Genomic DNA, 21,887 nt, shown 5'->3' on the forward strand with positions numbered 1-21,887 from the left:
ATTTTCTTTGCTTCTTTTTTTTTCTCTTTGATTTTAATTTATGATTCTCTTTGTTATATTTGCTGCATATTGTATGTTTAAATTAACTCTAATTTTTGAGCAAGCAAATAAAAAATTAAATGCCAAAATAAAGAATGAAGTTAGAAGTTTGATTATTAGGTATTGATATAAAATTTATATGTTCGAAACTGGTTTTTAAATTTAGTATCGTTAATTTGTAAAAGTTTAGTTATTAGGCATTGTGTATTTTTTATTATGTTATTGATGAAACTATTTTTTTTTTTTTTGCCTCTTTTAATGAAATAATTCGTTTATTTTAATATTGATGAAACTGGTTTTTAAAGTTAGTATCGTCTTTAGATTGTAATTTTTTTTATTATCTTGTTGATGAAACTATTTTTTGTATTCTTTAAATGAAATTATTAGTTTCTTTCAATGTTGATGAAACTAGTTTTTAAAGTTTGGATTCTTTTTAGATTATGATTCTTTATATTGTTTTTTTTTTTCAAGATGATGTTGATGAAACTGGTTTTTTTTCTGCTGTTTTTAATAGAATAATTAGTTTTTAACAAAAAAAAAAACAAATAGTAGTTTAAATAAAAAACAAGTTTAATTTTTGTAAAAAAAAAAATGAAATATAAAAATGTACACTTATTATATATATTAAGAGAAAAAAATTAAGTTGAGAAAAAAAAATTAAAAAAAAAAGAGAGACACAAAGAGAAATTAGAAAAAAAAAATAGAGAGAGATAAGCGAAAGAAAGAAAAAAAAAAGTAGCAACGGACTTAAAAGTTGAAAAGAAAAAAGAGAGCCGAAATTGACTAAAAAATATATAAAAAAGACAAAAAAAAAAAAACTTTTTGAAGTTTCAATAAGTAAAAAAGAAAAAAAAAATTAATAAAAGTATAGAAGTAAAATGTTCTTGTCAAATTAAAAATGTAATGTTTGAAAAAAAAAATGTAGTATTTGGTGTAAATTTTTCAAATAAAAAGAAACTCTAAAATGTAAGTGTAAAATAAATTAAAAAATAAATAAAACTAATTAAGCTAAAAACAAAAACATAAAATATGGGATTGGATAATAAGTTTATAAAAATATGGCATATCAAATACCATAAAAAAATTTAAATGTGAAAAAATGCCATAGAAGAGTGACAAACCTAAAAATGCCATATTTTTCTAACTTTATTATGAAATCTCATATTTCATGTAATTTTCACAAAAAAAAACATATAAAGTAACTTCTAAGCCCCTTAACATAAATCCAGCATCATTAAGACCAATTTTCACAATATGATCGTAAACGAACTCTAAACTACAATATCTCAGCCAAACAGATACATAATATCTATATAAACCTAAAAGAATCGATAGAGATAGAGAGAAGAAGGAAAAAAAAATAAAGCATACGAATTCCAAGGTGGTTATATTGGAAGCTAGTTGCGGCGATGAGGATAATTCAGTGAGTTCTTGAGTAGGAACACACAGATAGTAATATGATTTCTCTCAAAATTTAATGAGCATGAAGATCAGGTTCAATCGTTCCTCCAAAGCTCAAAACGTTGTGATGGGGTTGATAGGCGGTTTTAGGATTTAGTTTATATTTTAGGGTTTAATTTATACTTTTTTTAAGGTTAACTTGAGAGTTAACATCAATTTAATTTAATAAAATAAAATAAATAAAACACCAAGAATTACCGTTAGATAACCACTTTTAATATATAAAGATATTAACTGTAATGTACCTTTTGTTTTTAAATTAAGAGTTCATCTTGAAGCTCAAGTGAGCATGTTAAATAATACCAATTCAGCTACAGAAATAAACCTAAACGAAGACTTTTTACTATGGCTCTTCTACAATTGCAATTATCATTTAATGATTCTTCCCTTGACTTTGAGGAATTATGAGAAGATACCATACATTTACCTTAAGCAAGCCATCTAAATTAACTTCATAATGATATCAAAGGTGAACAAGTTTAATTTTAAATTTAAAGCTTGAAGCTTTGGACTGAAAAATCTGGCAAAGGGAAAACCAAGAAGATCAATAACTACTCGTGCATTTCAAAACTGATTACCTAAGGTTGATACTGTAGTCCATCACTTTATTGTAGTTTTATAATTAGACTAACGTTTTTAGGGTCGAAAATCCTATAACGAATAATGCAAACCAATCGAAAAGTTTCATACAAAACATTCTTATGTACGGTGCCTGTAGTTTCATTGAAGAACTTAAGTACAAATGATGTCCTTATAAATGATATTTCAAGACATAAATTTTTCCCTGAAAAGATTTCTCAAAAGCAAATCAAAACTCAATTCTCAGAAAACTAAGCTTATAAGAAGCCAAAAAAACTACCAAAACTCATAAATTGCAATTATATACTAGAACAAGATTGTATGAATGTATGAATCAAAATCTTTCTGCCAATCTGGCAGAAACTGCTCTTAGTTTCGAGTATACCTTTCCGGCAGGGGAACCGAGAATAAGTCTGCAAAGGGAATATCTAGCTAACTTAATATTTACAAAAGACCCCAATATGTGAATCTTGGTATCAGCAATCACAATTCTTGTCTTAGTAGCATTCTCAATTTTAAACTTCGTTGTACCACCTTTCCCAGATAGTCTACCTTTAGTACGAGACAAGTGCTCACCATGGAGAGTTTTAACATCCTTTATATCGAAGGACTCAACATAGAGCTCATCCATACGAAGAAGGGCAATGGCATCAATCACTTCAAAACCGAGCATGAAAGCATGAACAAAATCAGCACACTTCTGTAGATTACTAACATCAGGTGTGTCTTGTCTAGTCTTTAATTCCACCTTCCGAGCCTTGAGATTCATTCGTATGTCGATCTTCATCTGCTCGTATACCGGTGTGTAGATATCCAACCATAGTTTCTTGAGAGGTGAATAACGATGTGGGGGGACATACACGTTCCGAAATTGGACTCGGCCATCAGACATCTCATGAGCCATTAAAGGCTCGAACTTCGGTTTTGTTGGCAGAGACGCAGGTGCAGAATTCATTTCAGAAGGTACTGCCTCAACTTCCATCGAAGAAGAAGTAGCTTTGTTCGACTCCATTGTTAATTGTGCTTGCTTTACCCTGAAAGAGACTTACATCAGATATCAAATGGAATCCTCAGAGATAAAAACTTCAAAGCTCTAATGAATGCATATAAACCTTTTATGTCTACCATAAAACGAACTATTTCATATACTTTTTTTTTTAAAAAAAAATAACAAATTATCCATAATTTTCAAGTATTTTATGAAGAAATAAAATACCTACGTTATGTAGATGCAAGCAAATATTCCCCAAAATCAACAAGAACACAAAAAAATCAAATTCAACAACGATATACTCTACTTAAGATTCAAAAGAAACCCGAGAAAAATAAATCCTCGCCTAAACATAATTACCCCGAAATTTCACAGCACAAAAACATAATTGAACAATTAAAATACCTTCGAGTTTAGAATACATCATATTTAAACTAACTAATGGAGATAAATAGTACCATTCGAAATAAATAAATAAAATAAAACAGAATCGAAGAAGAGAAGCCACAAAATTATTTAGAGGGACAACGAAATCTCTGTATAATTAAAATATGAATACTAGTACGAAAGATAGACCTGTAGTTTCCTATTCACTCCTTAGAATCCTCATAACCACACCCGTAAGAAAAGCCAATTTATATTGTATACACAGGAACGAAGAAAAAATAAGACGAGTCAGATACACAATTTTTCTGGAACCAACCCTCACAAGCAGTGCCCAAAATTCATACCTGTGAGTAAAGTAATGATTGTTTATCAGCGCATAAGGTGATGAACCCAAGCTCGACAACCCAACGACCTCTGCTACCAACCCCGTATCTATACGAATTCCTCTTCTCCAATAAGTTTGTGGCAGAAGAAACCCAATGAGGTCCACAGAGAGATTTGAGTAACTGAAAGAGAGGTTAATAGTAGAAGCTAGGCTCCTTTGATTGGGCTATGAGAAAGGAAGATATGAAATTTAAAAGGTAGGTTTTCTTTGGGGGGTTTTAGTCTGCTAGTGAAGAAACCCTAACAAAATAAGTTTGGGCTTAGTCTTCGTAAAACAAATACAAAATTGGACTTAGGATAAAGCAAGGCTGCAAGGGCTTTTTCAAGAGGAATTTACCCTCAATGTGAGATTTTAACAAGGCTATTTATAAAAAAAAAGAGAAATTACACTCTATATTCTTTTTATATTGTCCTTTTTTATTTTTACCTTCTTTTTTAAAGTCTATTATTTTTACCTTTTTTTTTCAATATTGTACCAATTTTACCCCTGCTACTTCAAGATACTTTCCATGTCACTCTCTTCTGTCAGGGTATTTTAGGTACAATACATATAAAAAGATGTATGTTTCAAATAAATATAAAATCAAAGGTAAATTTGATTAATTGATTAATAAAAGTGGTATTTTTCAACTTAGCCCTTATAAAAATATAGGAAAAGAAAATAAGTTTTAATATATATAACATAAAAATTTAGGGTTGAGATGCAAAATGGCCCTAAATTTGGTAACTAAATTAGTAAATGTCCACTTTTTAAAAAAATTAAGAAAATGGCCAAATCTAATAAATTAGCTAATAAAAATTATAAAAATAGATTTATCACATATTTTTTTTAAAAAAATATATATAATAACAAAATTAAGTTACATAATTTTTTTTAGTATTGCATATTATTATATTGTAACAAAAATAAATAAATATATTAGATCATTTAAATATATACCATAGTATTAGATATATCGTAGTACAGAAAATTAATATACCGTAGTAATAAAATTATATACCACAAAAAAATTATAACAATACTAAATTAATACTCAAAAAATATATATATCATGCTAACAAAATTATATATATCACCATTAAAATATGAATACATACCAAAAAATTTATATACAATAAAATAGAAACTAAATATCATATTAAATATAAATAATATATTATAGACAACAAAAATCATATACCATACAATAAAACGTATATACCTACAATAAAAAATTAAACAAAATAATATAATATTATTAAAAAAATTATATATATCATATTAACAAAATTATATATCACCTTTATGTATACTAAAATAAAAACTAAACATGCATTATCTAAAATAAAATGATATATTATACAATAAAACTTATATACCATATAACATAAAATATATACCTTACAATAAAAATATATATAATAATAACAACAAATAAAAATAAAACTATATAGGATGCTAATAAAATTATATATCATGTCAACAAAAGTACAATAGAAAATAAAACTTAAATATTATTTAAAAAAAATTATATACCATATAACAAAAAATACATATACCATACACCAAAACATATATACAAAAAATAATAATAATAAAAATATAGATTACTAATATATATATATATGTATGTATAATATGCTAACCAAATTATATACCACAATTAAAATATATATACCATGACCATTGTATATAATAAAATAAAAACTAATAAAATATTATTTAAAATAAATAATCATACAATCAAAAAATATAAAAATAATAATTAAATATATGTAGCATGGCAATAAAATTATATACATACATTAAAATATTTTTATTATGCTAATAAAATTATATACAACTATTATACATATCATAATAAAAAATAAATAGCATCTAAGAATAATAATATACCATACAACAAAATAGATATATACCGTACAACAAAATCTATATACCAACAACCCAAAACAACTCATAAAAAATTAAAAAAATTGACATAACTTTAAAATAAAAAAAAAAAAATTTAACAAAACTAATATAGATATACCATAATGTTTAAATAATTTGCTTCTAATTCTAAAAAAATAAAAAAAAAATTAAAATAAGGACATTTACTAACATAGTCTTATGATTTAGGGTCATTTGCTATATTTTTCTGAAAAGAGGACATAAACTAACATACTCCTATGATTTGGGGCCATTTACTATAATTTCCCAAAAATTTAATTACACTAAATATGTTATTTTTAAAAAAATTTACAAATATGGGAAAAAGTCATTTTATATAAAGAAATGCCATAAAAAACTTAAATTTGTATTTGTATTTCTTTTTATCTTTCAAAAAATAAAACACTAAAATAAATAAAAAAATGATCTCAACTGTAGATGCTTTTTTTTTACAGAAATTAAACTTGTTTTTTTTATTTAAACTACTCTTTGTTTATTTTTTGTTAAAAACTAATTATTTCATTATAATTAGCGGGAAAAAAAAAATAATTTCATCAACATCATCCTGAAAAAAAAATAATATAAAAAATTATAATCTAAAAATAGTACAAACTTTAAAAACAAGTTTCATCAACATTGAAATAAACTAATAATTTCATTAAAAGAATAAAAAAAAATAGTTTCATCAACAAGATAATGAAAAAAAAATTATAATCTAAAAACAATACTAACTTTAAAAACTAGTTTCATCAATGTTAAAAGAAACTAATTATTTTATTAAAAGAGTAAAAAAAAATAGTTTTATCAATAACAAAATAAAAAATACACAATGCCTAATAACTAAACTTTTACAAACGATACTAAATTTAAAAACCAATTTCAAACATATAAATTTTAGGCTAATTAGGATTTTTTTTCCCTAAACTTTAACATGAACCAAATCATGCCCCCTGAACTTTTTTGGTGGTTAAAAATTCCCCCTGAACTATTGAGATTTTAGATTTAAGAACTTTTGTCTAATTTCATTCAATTTTACTGTTTCAGTGATTGTTTATGTACTAAATCATGCTTTCCAAACTTTAATATATACCAAATTATACCCCTCGAACTTTGACATGTACTAAATTATGTGCCCTGAACTTTCATACATGTTACAATTTTTTTACTAAAATTGGACAAAAGTCCTTAAATCTAAAAATCTCAATAGTTAGGGGGCATTTTTAACAATCTTAAAAGTTTAGGGGGCATGATTTGGTACATGTCAAAGTTAGGGGGAAAAAATCCTAATATGCCTAAATTTTATATCAATACCTAATAACTAAACTTCTAACTTCATTCTTTATTTTAACATTTAATTTTTTATTTGCTTTCTCAAAAACCGGAGTTGATTTAAGCATACAATATGCATCAAATATAACAAAGAGAATCAGAAATTAAAATCAAAGACACAAAAAAAAAAAAACAAAAAAAATTAAAGGGATAAAAATGCAATAAAAACTATAAAAGAATAACAAAAATAAACTGTGGAATGTGAAAACCAGATAGTAAACAACCAAAATAAAAACAAACAAATAAAACTAGTTTCCTAGAATAATCAAATAAAAAAATTGAAACTTAAAACTCAATTATGAACAACAATAAAAAAAAAAAAAAACCAGTTATGAAAACTAGTTACTTTAAAAAAAAACACTTATAAAAATAATAAAATAATATGTGTGTTAGAAACTGATTATTTAAAATAAAATAAAAATTATTGTTCAAATACCATACAATAATAAAATTGATTTTATACAAACTAAAAAATATACAATAACATCATAAAAATAGAGCAACCCTGTTACGAAAATTCTGTTTATTACGCAAGTGTACGTATCAAGTAGTATCTCACGCAAGTGAGGTCGAACCACAGGGAATTGGATTAAGTACTACTAAACTATACTTATGATTCTATTCGGTAAAATAATAAGATTGCAATTTTGAAAGTAAATAACTCAGAAAATTAAAGAGAAAATAGACGACGATTAATCAAGATGAGAGATTAGGGAGGTGAATCCTGTTGATAAGCTACCTATGTTAATACCTAATTGCTATCCTTGTCTCAATGTGAATGACAGATTATAAATTAACCTAACTCTTTTCAGATCTTTTAGGTTCTAAATAATATGTTCTCTAATTAACTTCTTAATTAAATCAACACAAAATCAACATTAAGCAATAATCTTCTAGTCACTGAGGCTATGTAAATACTTTCGTTTTACATCAGAACCTAGACTATCCAAATTTTAGCATTCTCAATTCTCACTTTTCAAATTTCGAATTGAGATCATTAAACATGTAAAAGGTGATCAAGCTTGCACATGGAATTAAACACAAATAAAGATAGTATTCACACATAAGATGAAGGAATGGCAATTATTTATTAACTAGGCATAAACTTAAACAACAATCATCATCCTCCCTTATTGGGAAATTTAGTTCATAATAACTCTAAAAACATCCATGATTAATTCAGAAATAAAAACAAACATAAAGAAGAATAAAAAGGGTAAAAGAAAGAAACTAGAAGGTGGTATCGCTCCGGGTCTTCAAGATAGCTTCCTCTCCACTTGCCTCCACTATTAGGTCTGTTTTTGCTTGGTTCTGACCTTCAATGTCGTATTCCTTATATAGGGATGAGTGGTGTGCCTCCAATTGAGTGAAAAATCAAAATTAGGTCAAATCTGCGATTTCCGTACCTAGTCGCGACTAGCATTTAAGCTGGTCGCGACTACAAGCAAAACTCGAAAAACCGAGTTTCTGCCAAACTCTCGAAGTCGCGACCAGGGTCGCGACCAGGAAAAAGGGTCGCGACCTGGCTCTCTGGAGGTCGCGACTACTGATGCGTCTGGAGCCGAATTTTCCAATTTTTTCCAAGTTTGTCCCAGTTTTTCGCCATTTGACTGAATTCGAACTTTAACACCCCGGGAACCTGAAATAATGAAAATCAAGCGTAAAACTGCTCCAAAAGACACCAATAGACGAGATAATGCTAACTTTAAAGACCCGAAATATAGGTTAATTATAACCTAACAAAATCCCCCAAACTAGATTCTTACTCGCCCCCGAGTAAGATAAAAAAAAAAACTAACTACGCTATCAGATAATTACTACGCTGCTGACTCATGCTCTGTTTTCTTCCTTGCATAAACTAGAATTTTGATCCTACTAACTCTAACAATTAACTCGGATGCTCAATTAATAACACTATGTACAACTGCAACAATCTACTCAAATGTGAAACATTGTTATAAAAGTTTTACTCTTTCCATTAATTCCACAATCCGATAACTCATAAGCTTGCATGCTTACCTTTCTCCACTAATGTTGACAGTATTCTTTGGAATCATTAGGTCTTTTCAAGGCTTAGGTAGTATGGCTCAGATATTCAGGGATAGGCAAAAGACAATTTTGGCTCAAGATATCATAAGCACACAAACAAAACCCCCAAGCATTTTACTTTTCTTTTTCTAAAACCCTATACTGTTCCCAAGTTTACCAAGATTGAGAGAAGATATATTCATTATTTTCCAACATCACTGAAATCATATTCTTAACTCTTTTTTCTCAATACTTTTGTTTTCTTTTTTTTTTTTCAGTGACATTGAATTACACAATTTTTCTCTTTTTTTTTTCCTTTTCTTTCTTCTCAATCTTACAAAAAAATTTTTTCCTCTCACTATTTCGTCACACTAAATGTTTCTTTTCCCCCAAACTAATCATATAGCTTATGATATCATGGATAATCATGGTGAGAACAAAAATTAATAGTGTGGTTGCAAAATTTCAAATCAGTGGGTGAAAACACAACAGGTTAAGGCTCAAAAGGGTAACTAGGGATACACATTATGGTAGGCTTGAAAGGCTCAAACTATCCAACAAATGCCTAAGTCATATTCCAATTGAACACTATCAAGGATTTCGCCTCAAAAGAATAAACATGCAAGTTCTAAGCTATCCTGTCAATCTTACCACAAACCATAGTAAAACAGTTATAACAATTTTCACAAATTGAGTATTTGCAGAAAAACACAGGTTTCTAAGCATCCAAACTAATCCAAAGAGTTAACAAAATCAAGCACACAGTTATTTTACAGTTTCAGATCACATCACACTAATCAGCAGTATACAACTATCATCAAGCTTATTGCCATTCCTTAACTAAAACAAAAACTAAAACAGAAAATTAAAATGCAGAAATTAAAGTGCAGAATTTAAAATTTTTAAGTCTCTCCCCCCAAACTAAATATTACATTGTCCCCAATGTATACAGTAATATGCAGAGAGAAGAAACTTACCTGAGACCCTTTCAGAAAGGGTTGGGTGGTGGCGGCTGGTCATAGGGATAGAACCGAGGAGGTTGTGCCAAGTAGTTCGGGTCATCAATCCCAATGTTCATTCTGTTGATAAGAGAGTTGAGTTGCTGAACTTGTCCCTCATCATAGATACTCCTCTGCACCATGTATTGTTGCATGTGGTTGTTCTGCTGAATTATATAACTCAGCTGTGCATGAGTGTATTGTGTTGTAGGATCGATGGGCCCACGTAATTGTAGTGGTTGCTCCTCTTCTTCTTCAACACTAGGCTCACGTTGCCGCCTACGCCCTTGCAGTGCATCAGGTGGTGGCTGGCCATAGGGGTGTGGCTCTTTCAGCCTGTTGACAAAGGCGATGTCCATCTTGCGAAGTGGCAACACCGTGTTGTCATACTCTAACTGGGGAACTTCATATGCCCCGCAGAGTTCTGTGATAACTCCCGCCAAACCAAAACCACCTCCCGTGGCTCCTTGCACGATTTGGTCAATGCTTTGCCTTATGACTTGTCCAATGTTAATGTTGTACCCCTTCATTATGGCGTACACATATTTTAGGCGATCCATTTGGACATCGGAAAAATGCTTGTTGGGCACTAACCGAGCACTCACAAAGTACAGCCATGTTTTTGCCACCGGGTTCAGCTCACACCGGTATAGAATATTGGGCGACCCCTCGGTGCCATCATTGTCATGGAACCTCAACCCAGGAAATCCCACTGTCTCTGCCACATCCACCATATCAAACTGCTCTTCCTCCTCAATAATTCGGAGGTGTTGTTCCTCCCTAGTGTAATCTGGGACAGAGAACATCACATTGAATGCATCAGCAGTGGCGGGAACTTTCTTTCCACGCACCTTCACTTCCCCATTCCGGCGGTCGGGCCAATTCGCAAGGAATTCACAGGCCATAGTAACATTAGCCCGACCCCGAGTATCCACAAAGCTTCCCCACTTCATCCTTTCAATTTGCGCTCTGATTGTTTCAAACCGAGGTTGGCGCCTCAATGGATTTTCCGGGAATTCAATACCCCGATCTTCAATATAAGCTCTATTCTTCAACCTTACGAAGCGATTGTGGGCCTCGATACTGCCAAAGCGGGTTCTATCAAAACCCGTTGGTGGTGGGTTTGAAGACGAACCTTCCTCAACATTCCTAGTCCTCTTTGGTGCCCTTTTTTTTTCTTTTTTTTTAATTTTTTTTTTCACGCTTTTCACGATTCAATAATGTCTGGTACTAATCTAAAAATTGAAAATACTAACTATATTAAAGCAGACTAAAACATAATCAACAGTCTAACTAAAATAGTTGGGTTGCCTCCCAGAAGTGCTGTCTTTATCGTCATACAGCTGGACGCTGAGCCTTGCACTTCAAAGTGGCGCCAAGATCATGGCGGACTTGGCTTGGTCAAACTGACCTCCCAAGTAGAGCTTTAAACGCTGTCCATTAACTTTGAAAGTTGTTGGAGTTTCTCCTTTTAACTCCACCGCTCCATGAGGAAACACCTTGACCACCGTGAATGGTCCCGACCACCTTGATTTTAACTTTCCAGGAAACAGTTTCAGCCTTGAATTGAAGAGTAACACTTGCTGCCCTGGTTGAAACTCTTTCCGTATTAGACCTTGATCGTGCCATTTTTTAGTTCTCTCCTTGTATATCTTTGCGTTTTCATAGGCTTCGTTCCGAAACTCATCTAGCTCATTCAGCTGTAACAGTCTTTTCTCCCCTGCAGCTTTTAGTTCCATGTTAAGAGTCTTCATGGCCCAAAAAGCTCTATGCTCTAACTCCACCGGTAAATGACAAGCCTTTCCAAACACCAACCGATATGGGGACATGCCAATCGGTGTTTTGAAAGCAGTTCTGTATGCCCACAGTGCGTCATCTAACTTTCTTGACCAATCTTTCCTTGATCTTTGCACTGTTTTCTCTTGAATCATCTTAATCTCCCGGTTAGAAATTTCAGCTTGGCTATTACTTTGGGGATGGTATGGTAAAGCAGTTCGATGTCGGACACCATATCTTGAAAGAAGTGCTTCAAACTGCTTGTTACAGAAGTGGCTCCCTTCATCGCTTACTATTGCTCGAGGAGTACCAAAACGAGTAAAAATGTTCTTTTGTAAGAAGCGGAGAACTGTCTTTCCATCATTTTGAGGTGTAGCTGAAGCTTCGACCCATTTAGACACATAATCAACAGCCAAAAGAATGTACTGATTGCTAAAGGATGAAGGAAAAGGACCCATAAAGTCTATTCCCCACACATCAAACAATCCAACTTCTAAAATTCCTGTTAAAGGCATCTCGTTTCTTCTTGAGATATTACCTGTTCGTTGACAACGATCACATGCCTTTACAAAGGTAGTAGCATCCTTGAATAGCGTTGGCCAAAAGAATCCACTTTGCAACACCTTTGCAGCTGTTCTATTTCCACTAAAATGTCCGCCACATGGTAAAGCATGACAGTGATTTAGGATAGAATACATCTCCTCTTCAGGCACACATCTCCTTATAATCTAATCAGCGCAGTGCTTGTAGAGGATTGGTTCTTCCCAATAGTAATGTTTCACGTCAGAAAAGAATTTCTTCAATTGTTGACGCGAAAGCTCGGGTGGAGTTATTTTTGCAGCCAAGAAATTAACATAGTCAGCGTACCACGGTACCATCAGGTTTTCCCTCACACTAAAGAGTTGTTCATCAGGAAATTGCTCATTTATTTGTACCTCCTTTGTATTCTGACTCTCTTGCAGCTCTAATCTTGACAAGTGGTCTGCTACCAGGTTCTCGGTGCCCTTTTTATCTTTTATCTCTAAGTCGAACTCTTGAAGTAAAAGTACCCACCGAATCAGTCTTGGTTTTGCGTCCTTCTTGGTCATAAGGTATTTGATTGCTGAATGATCTGTGTAGACAATTACCTTATTTCCAATCAAGTAGGGTCGAAATTTGTCACAAGCAAACACTATTGCCAGCATTTCTTTCTCTGTAGTGGCGTAGTTTAATTGAGCATCATTCAGAGTTCTACTAGCATAGTAGATTGTGTGGAATACTCTGTCAACTCTCTGACCCAAAACCGCTCCAATGGCATAGTCACTAGCGTCACACATCAACTCAAACGGCAGTTCCCAATTCGGTGAAGTTACTATCGGTGCTGTAATCAATTTCTCCTTTGAAATCTTGAAAGCTTTTAAACAATCTTCTCCGAACTCAAATGGAACACCATTTACAAGTAAGCTAGATAAAGGTTTTGAGATTTTGGAGAAGTCCTTGATAAATCTGCGGTAGAAGCCAGCATGTCCTAGGAAACTCCTCACTCCTTTTACAGAAACTGGAGGTGGCAAATTTTCTATTGTTGAAACCTTTGCCTTATCCACCTCAATTCCTGCTTTTGAAATTTTGTGCCCAAGAACAATTCCTTCTGTTACCATAAAGTGGCACTTCTCCCAGTTTAACACCAAGTTAGACTTCTCGCACCTTGTTAGTACTTTTTCCAGATTTTCCAAACAATGATCAAAGGAAGAACCAAACACTGAGAAATCATCCATAAAAATTTCAATACAAGATTCAATCAAATCTGAAAAGATAGCCATCATACCCCTTTGAAAAGTAGCAGGGGCGTTGCACAAGCCAAAGGGCATTCTTCTGAAAGCAAAGGTACCATAGGGACATGTGAAAGTAGTCTTCTCCTGATCTTCAGGTGCTATAGCTATCTGGTGGTATCCAGAATATCCATCAAGAAAACAGTAATATTCTTGCCCCGCTAATCTGTCTAGCATTTGATCAATGAAGGGCAAAGGGAAGTGATCTTTTCTTGTTGCTTTGTTGAGTTTCCTATAATCGATGCAGATCCTCCAACCAGTGACTGTTCTTGTAGGAATCAACTCATTCTTTTCATTCTTGATCACCGTCATTCCACCTTTCTTCGGGACCACTTGCACCGGGCTAACCCACTTACTATCTGAAATAGGATAAGCAACTCCAGCATCCAACCACTTAACTACTTCTTTTCTGACAACTTCTTTCATGGGTGGATTGAGTCTTCGTTGAGCATCAATAGTTGGTTTGGCATTGTCTTCCATGAGAATTCGATGCATCACTGTTGAAGGACTGATTCCTTTAACATCACCCAGTGTCCAAGCGATGGCCTTATTATGAGCTCGGAGTACCCTCAAAAGTCTATCAGTTTCCACATCAGAGAGAGAAGCTGAAACAATAACTGGCAGCTTTTTATCTTGACCCAAAAATTCATACCTCAAGTGACTAGGAAGCACCTTCAATTCAAGTTCTGGAGGCTTTTCAGTAGATGGCTTTAGCTCTTTTGGAACTGCTCCCAATTCCTCAAAATATCTTCTGTTCAAGGGCCCATAGGAATCAAGCCACTTCACATAACCCATGACCTCTTGTCCTTCTTGCTCCGTCAATTCATCTTCAGTTAGACTTAGTTCAAGAGGATCATCTAGCAGCTTTTTCTCACTCACCATTTCATCAATCAAGTCAATGAAGAAACAGTTATCACTTGCCTTTGGGTACGTCATAGCCTTTAGCACATTAAAGACCACTTCTTCTCCTTGGACTCTCAGCTTTAATTCACCCTTCTGAACATCGATCAAGGCTTGGCCAGTTGCCAAGAATGGTCTCCCCAAGAATAATTGGGACATTGCTATCTTCTTCCATATCCAAAACGATGAAGTCAGCTGGAAAGATGAACTTGTCAACCTTAACTAACACATCCTCAATGACTCCTCTAGGATGGGCTAGTGATCGGTCCGCCAATTGGAGAGTTACTGTTGTTGGCTTTGCTTCACCCAACTGCAATCTTTTAAACACCGATAGAGGCATCAAGTTAATGCTGGCTCCCAAGTCACAAAGTGCATTTATTCCCTCAATTTTTCCAATAGTACAAGGAATAGTGAAACTCCCTGGATCTCTAAGTTTAGGAGGGAGTTTCTTCTGTAGGATGGCGCTACACTCTTCAGTTAGAGCCACTGTCTCATAATCCTCCATCTTTCTCTTCTTTGACAAGATTTCCTTCATAAACTTCACATAACTTGGCATGTTCTCTAAAGCTTCAGCAAAGGGAATGTTAATGTGAAGTCTTTTGAAAACTTCCAGGAATTTGGTGAACTGCTTGTCTAAGCTTGACTTTCTAAGCCTTTGAGGGTATGTTATTTTTACATGGTGATCACTATTAGTTGGTGGGGACAGCTGTGGTTGTGTTCGACTTTCAGTAGCCTTCGTTGAAGTGGGTGTTGGGGTTGGCATTGGTTGCTCTTCATTCTCCTTTTCTCCATTCACTAGTTGTGGCATTTCAGGACCATCATAATTTTTACCGCTTCTCAGGGTAATTGCCTTGCAGTTTTCCTTGGGGTTTACTTCAGTTGTGCTAGGCAAATTCCCTTGAGGACGGGTTGCTACTTGAGTTGCTAGTTGGCCCATCTGTGTCTGCAGGTCTTTGATTGAAGATCTAGTTTCAGTCATGAATTGAAGCAGTAAATCTGTCTGGAAACTAGAATTTCCACCAGAGGTTTGTTGCTGATTAAACTGTTGATTCTGATTCTGGTTCTGATTTCGTTGCTGATAGAACCCACTGTTTCTTCGGTTATTACCCTGGTTGAACCCATAGTTGTTGTTGTTGTTCTGTGAATAATTCCCAATGGCTTTAGCTTCATCCATTGGCAAATCATCCACATCAGCTTGACATTCTGAAAAGTGATGGCTTCCCCCACATAATTCACACACAACTTGGGCTTGTTTAGCTTGCCCTGCAATTATCTTTGTCAATGCCTCAACCTGTGCTGTCAACTTTGTGATGGCGTCAACCTCTAACACACCAGCTACCTTCTTTGATTGACTCCTCTCAGTTGGCCACTGTTGATTGTTTAGAGCCATCTCCTCCAATAGATCATAGGCCTCATTAGCACTCTTCCTCATAAAGGCTCCTCCAGCTGCTGCATCTATTAAAGTTCTTGTGTTTCCTACCAACCCATTGTAGAAGTTGTGGACCAGCATCCACTTCTCTATACCATGGTGAGGGCACTTTCTGATCAGATCTTTAAACCTCTCCCAAGCCTCATGGAGAGATTCATTATCTTGTTGGCAGAAGTTATTGATTTCTCCTCTCAGCTTTGCAGACTTGGCTGGAGGAAAGAACTTTGACAAGAATTTCGTTGCCAGATCATTCGAGGTGGCGATAGAGTTGGGTGGCAAGGAGTTTAGCCAACTCTTGGCTCGTTCTCTAAGAGAGAATGGGAACAGTCTCAGTCGAATAGCATCGTCACTAACTCCATTAACTTTAAAAGTTTCACAAAGTTCCATGAAGTTAGAGAGATGCAGGTTAGGATCTTCAGAAGGGAGGCCACCAAACTGAACTGAAGACTGCACCATTTGAAGTATGGCAGGTTTAATCTCAAAGTTATTTGCATCCACTGCCGGTGGCCTGATACACGACTGCACTCCCGTCAGAGTAGGGAGAATGTAATCTCTCAAGCTGCGGCCATTAGCTTGATCTTCTACTGCGCCACCATTGTTACCGTTATTGCCTCCATTGTTTGCAGCATTAGCAACCATGATGTCTGAAGTTTCAGCAGTTGCTGAAACTCCCTCTTGCCTCTTGTTCTTTCGGTTTCTCCTACAAGTTTTCTCGATTTCGGGATCAACTGGTAATATCACAGCTTGTCCTTGACGGCGCATACACTTATGATTCCTGAAATAGATCACGAAAATATTGCAAGAAAAAGGTTAGAAAAATCAGCAAGAGAAAATATACCAAAGTAGAAGTAAGTATAATTTTGTGTAATGTTAATCTTTAAACAATTCCCCGGCAACGGCGCCAAAAACTTGTTACGAAAATTCTGTTTATTACGCAAGTGTACGTATCAAGTAGTATCTCACGCAAGTGAGGTCGAACCACAGGGAATTGGATTAAGTACTACTAAACTATACTTATGATTCTATTCGGTAAAATAATAAGATTGCAATTTTGAAAGTAAATAACTCAGAAAATTAAAGAGAAAATAGACGACGATTAATCAAGATGAGAGATTAGGGAGGTGAATCCTGTTGATAAGCTACCTATGTTAATACCTAATTGCTATCCTTGTCTCAATGTGAATGACAGATTATAAATTAACCTAACTCTTTTCAGATCTTTTAGGTTCTAAATAATATGTTCTCTAATTAACTTCTTAATTAAATCAACACAAAATCAGCATTAAGCAATAATCTTCTAGTCACTGAGGCTATGTAAATACTTTCGTTTTACATCAGAACCTAGACTATCCAAATTTTAGCATTCTCAATTCTCACTTTTCAAATTTCGAATTGAGATCATTAAACATGTAAAAGGTGATCAAGCTTGCACATGGAATTAAACACAAATAAAGATAGTATTCACACATAAGATGAAGGAATGGCAATTATTTATTAACTAGGCATAAACTTAAACAACAATCATCATCCTCCCTTATTGGGAAATTTAGTTCATAATAACTCTAAAAATATCCATGATTAATTCAGAAATAAAAACAAACATAAAGAAGAATAAAAAGGGTAAAAGAAAGAAACTAGAAGGTGGTATCGCTCCAGGTCTTCAAGATAGCTTCCTCTCCACTTGCCTCCACTATTAGGTCTGTTTTTGCTTGGTTCTGACCTTCAATGTCGTATTCCTTATATAGGGATGAGTGGTGTGCCTCCAATTGAGTGAAAAATCAAAATTCGGTCAAATCTGCGATTTCCGTACCTAGTCGCGACTAGCATTTAAGCTGGTCGCGACTACAGGCAAAACTCGAAAAACCGAGTTTCTGCCAAACTCTCGAAGTCGCGACCAGGGTCGCGACCAGGAAAAAGGGTCGCGACCTGGCTCTCTGGAGGTCGCGACTACTGATGCGTCTGGAGCCGAATTTTCCAATTTTTTCCAAGTTTATCCCAGTTTTTCGCCATTTGACTGAATTCGAACTTTAACACCCCGGGAACCTGAAATAATGAAAATCAAGCGTAAAACTGCTCCAAAAGACACCAATAGACGAGATAATGCTAACTTTAAAGACCCAAAATATAGGTTAATTAAACCCCATTACAGAACAGTTAAAACCTGTGAAACTAATTTCGACCCTGTGAAACCAGTTTTGACGCTATAAAAAATCATAACAAAATATAAATGTTAAATAATAAAGTTAACTCAAACTAGTTTCATAACCACTTGAGGCTAGCTCAAGTGGCCATAGAATAGTGCGTGTGTGTTGGAGGTCCTGGGTTCGAGTCCTAGGTTATGCATGGTTGTAATATATAAACGCTTAAATAAAAAAAACAAAAAAATCCAAACCAGTTTCATCAGACAATCAAATGAAAAATAAAAAAAATAAAAACACACACGAAAACATAATAATTTGAAAAAATACTAACAAACATAATCAAAAACAACACAGTACAATAATTTAAGAACATAATATAAATGTGAAAACCAGTTTGAAATTTAGAAGAAAAAAATAATATAAAGAAACTTAAATTAAAAAAATCATAAAATGAGGCAATCTCATTACAAAACCCTCAAAACCTGTCAGCATCTAACTTCTTCTTAATAGTATCTTTTAAAATTTTATTAACAACTTCTACTTGTCCATTTTCCTGAAGCCTCGATACTGATGAGAAGTTCTTAATAATTTTATTCATTTCACAGAATTCAGTGAATAGTTCACCATCAAACTGAGTTCCATTGTCAGATACTATTTCAATTGGGATGCCAAACCTACAAAAGATGTTCTTGATAACAAAATCAAGAACATTTTTGCAAGTTATGGAAACTAGAGGTTCAACCTCTGTCCACTTTGTGAAGAAGTCGACTGCCACAACTGCATACTTTGCTCCTCCTCGCCCTGTGGATAATGCCCCAATCAGATCAATTCCTCATATTGCAAAAAGGTATGGCGAGGTCATCATTCTCAACTCGGTTGGTGGTATGTGAGGTATATGTGAAAACCTTTGGCATTTGTTGCATTTCTTAACAAATTCATGTGTCTTTGTTGATTATTGGCTAGTAATATACTTGACGGATAATCTTCTTCGATAGACTCTGCCAACCTACATGATCCCCACAGAAGCTTTCATGGATTTCTTTGATAATTTCATTTACTTTTGTTTTTAACACACATCGTAAGAGAGGCATTGAATAACCTCTTCTGTATAATTTTCCCTCAACCATCGTATAGTGAGGTATTGAGTATAAAAGTTTGCGTGCCTCGATTTTATCTGTAGGAAGTTCTCCACTGACTAGATACTTGACAATAGGTGTCATCCATGTTGGTGAAGTATCTATCATCTCGATTTCTTCCTCTTCATATATGCTTAGGTTGTTTAAGACTTCCAGAGGTACCAACTTCAACTTATCAAGATCAAATTGAGATGCTAGCTTCGCTAGTGCATCTGCATTAGATAATTGTTCTCTTGGTATTTGTTCGATTTTAAAATAATTAAACTTTTCCAAGTTTTTCCAAACTTTCTCTAAATATTTAGCCATTTTTAGGCCTTTCGATTGGTATTCTCCCAAGACTTGGTTTACAATTAGTTGGGAGTCACTATAGCATGTAAGATTTTTGACCTTTAGTGCCTCAGCTATTCTCAAAGCTGCCAACAAGGCCTCATATTCTGCCTTGTTGTTCGAGGTATCAAATTGGAATCTCAATGCGTAGTAGAATTTGAAGTTATCAGGAGACATCATTATAACTCCTACCCCCGAGCCATTCTCATTTGATGCCCCATCAACATGTAACTTCTATGTTTCTGCCTCACGCTCAACATCTGAGCCTTCTTCTGAGTTTACTCCTTCAATTAGAAAGTCAGCGAGAGCTTGTCCTTTGATTAATACTCTCTGGTGGTAAGTTACGTCAAATTTTCCCAACTCAATTGACCATTTTATCAATCTTCATGAAGTATTAGGTTTTGATAAAACTTGCCTTAATGGCTGGTTTGTTAAGACTTTGATTGGATGTGCCTGGAAATATGGCAGTAATTTGCGAGATGCATGAATGAAGCATAGTGCAAGTTTTATAAGAGGTGGGTATCTCGACTCTGCCCCCAGTAACCTTTTACTGACATAGTAAACAGGTTGTTGGTGCTTATCCTCTTCTCGTACTAAAGCCGCACTAATGGCATGCTCCGAGACAGCTAGATAAAGGTATAAAGTTTCTTAAGTTATTGGTTTGGCCAAAACTGGGGGGTTGACAGATGTTTCTTTATGCCTTTAAAAGCTTCCTTGCATTCTTCTGTCCATTCAAATTTCTTATTGCCTCGTAAAACATTGAAAAATAGAAGGCATTAATCTGTTGACTTCGAAATGAACCTATTAAGCGCTGCCATTCTTCCTATCAAAGCCTGAACTTCTTTTGGCTTTGTTAGTGAAGGCATCTTGATCAAGGCCTTTATTTTCTCCAGATTGGCCTCAATTCCTCTCGCATCAACTATGAAACCTAGAAATTTTCCTAAGAAAACCCCAAAAGAACATTTCTTAGGATTAAGTTTCATGTCGTATTTTCTAAGAATGTTAAAACATTCTGCAAGGTCCTTTGTGTGATCCTCGCTTTTTACTGATTTCACTAGCATATCATCGACATAGACTTCCATATTCCGTCCAATCTACTTCTCAAACATACCATTTACCAATCGTTGGTATGTTGCTCCAGCATTTTTTAATCCAAATGGCATGACTTTATAACAATAAACCATGTTTGTTACAAAGATTGTATGCTCTTGATCAGAGACATACATTTTAATCTGGTTATATCCAAAATATGCATCCATAAAGGTCATTAACTCGTGTCCTGCTATTGCATCCACTAACTGGTCAATCTTGAGTAGTGGGAAACAATCTTTGGGATATGCTTTGTTTAAATCTGAAAATTCTATACAAGTTCTCCAAGTGCCATTTGATTTTGGGACAAGGACTTAATTTGAGATTTACGAGGGATAAAATTCCTTGTGGATAAATACATTAGTCAACAATTTGTCAACTTCTTCTTTGAGTGAACCTTGTCTCTTAGAATTTAATGGTTGTCGCATTTTTCTTTTTGCTGGGTAATTGGGATCAATATTCAGATGATGGCAGACTATCTTTGGATTTATTCCCACCATATTCGAGTGGCTCCAGGCGAACTGATCCTGGTGTACCTTTAGAAAATAATTAATTGCTATTTTAGTTCTTCCTCCAAATTCTTCCTAATGTAAACACATTTTTTGGGATTCTTTGGATCTAAAATAACTTCTTCAAACTCTTCAATTGGTTTGAGCTGGTTATTTTCATCTTGAATTCTTGGGTCCAAATATTTTTCCTCCCTCTCACTTTCTTCAGTCAGGATTACAATTAGTTGATGGTTGGCTCTCCTATTCTGAAGTTCTATTCAATAACACTCCCGAGCCAACAACTGGTCACCTCTGACTACTCCTATACCTGTCTGTGTTGGAAAGTTTAAGGACAAGTGTTTGATTGAGCTTACTGCCCCCAGTCCAATTAGTGCTGGGCGACCCATCAATACGTTGTAAACTGATGGAAGATCAACAACTAAGAACTCCTACATTTGTGTCATTGATAAGGGTAGCTTTCCTACAGTCAATGGGAGCTCGATGATGCCTAGGCTGGCGACACTCTCGCCTGTAAATCCACATAGGCTCACCATGCATGGTTTCAACTTTGCAGCCTCTAATCCCATTTTTTTCAATGTATCCTTGTAGAGGATGTTGACTGAACTCCCATTGTCCACCAACACCCTTTTCACCCTTTTATTAGCGAGCTGGACTGTTATGACGA

At 34.1% G+C, this 21,887-nt stretch overlaps 2 protein-coding genes and 1 non-coding gene across 3 annotated transcripts in view; 1 reads left to right on the forward strand and 2 right to left on the reverse strand.

Annotated features, from left to right (window-relative positions):
• Positions 1 to 3,941, reverse strand: part of LOC115713959 (uncharacterized) — a 44,831-nt gene extending 40,890 nt beyond the window's left edge. The window contains exon 1 of the mRNA XM_030642450.2: positions 3,802 to 3,941. The gene's annotated coding sequence lies outside the window, so the exon portion shown is untranslated. The remainder of the gene's footprint in view (positions 1 to 3,801) is intronic.
• Positions 2,183 to 3,938, reverse strand: LOC115713960 (uncharacterized). The gene is made up of 2 exons (XM_030642453.2): positions 3,802 to 3,938; positions 2,183 to 3,113 (listed from the first exon to the last, which is right to left on the reverse strand). Exon 2 carries the CDS (start codon positions 3,089 to 3,091, stop codon positions 2,414 to 2,416), a length of 678 nt encoding a protein of 225 aa, XP_030498313.2. The 5' UTR covers positions 3,092 to 3,113; positions 3,802 to 3,938; the 3' UTR covers positions 2,183 to 2,413.
• Positions 3,942 to 16,112: 12,171 nt separating the features above from the next.
• Positions 16,113 to 16,219, forward strand: LOC133037528 (small nucleolar RNA R71). The gene has a single exon (XR_009687615.1). It is a non-coding gene; the product is annotated as a small nucleolar RNA R71 (small nucleolar RNA).
• The last annotated feature ends 5,668 nt before the right edge of the window (positions 16,220 to 21,887 follow it).

Source organism: Cannabis sativa, chromosome 4 (genome assembly GCF_029168945.1).
Source record: "Cannabis sativa cultivar Pink pepper isolate KNU-18-1 chromosome 4, ASM2916894v1, whole genome shotgun sequence".
Lineage (NCBI taxonomy): Eukaryota > Viridiplantae > Streptophyta > Magnoliopsida > Rosales > Cannabaceae > Cannabis > Cannabis sativa.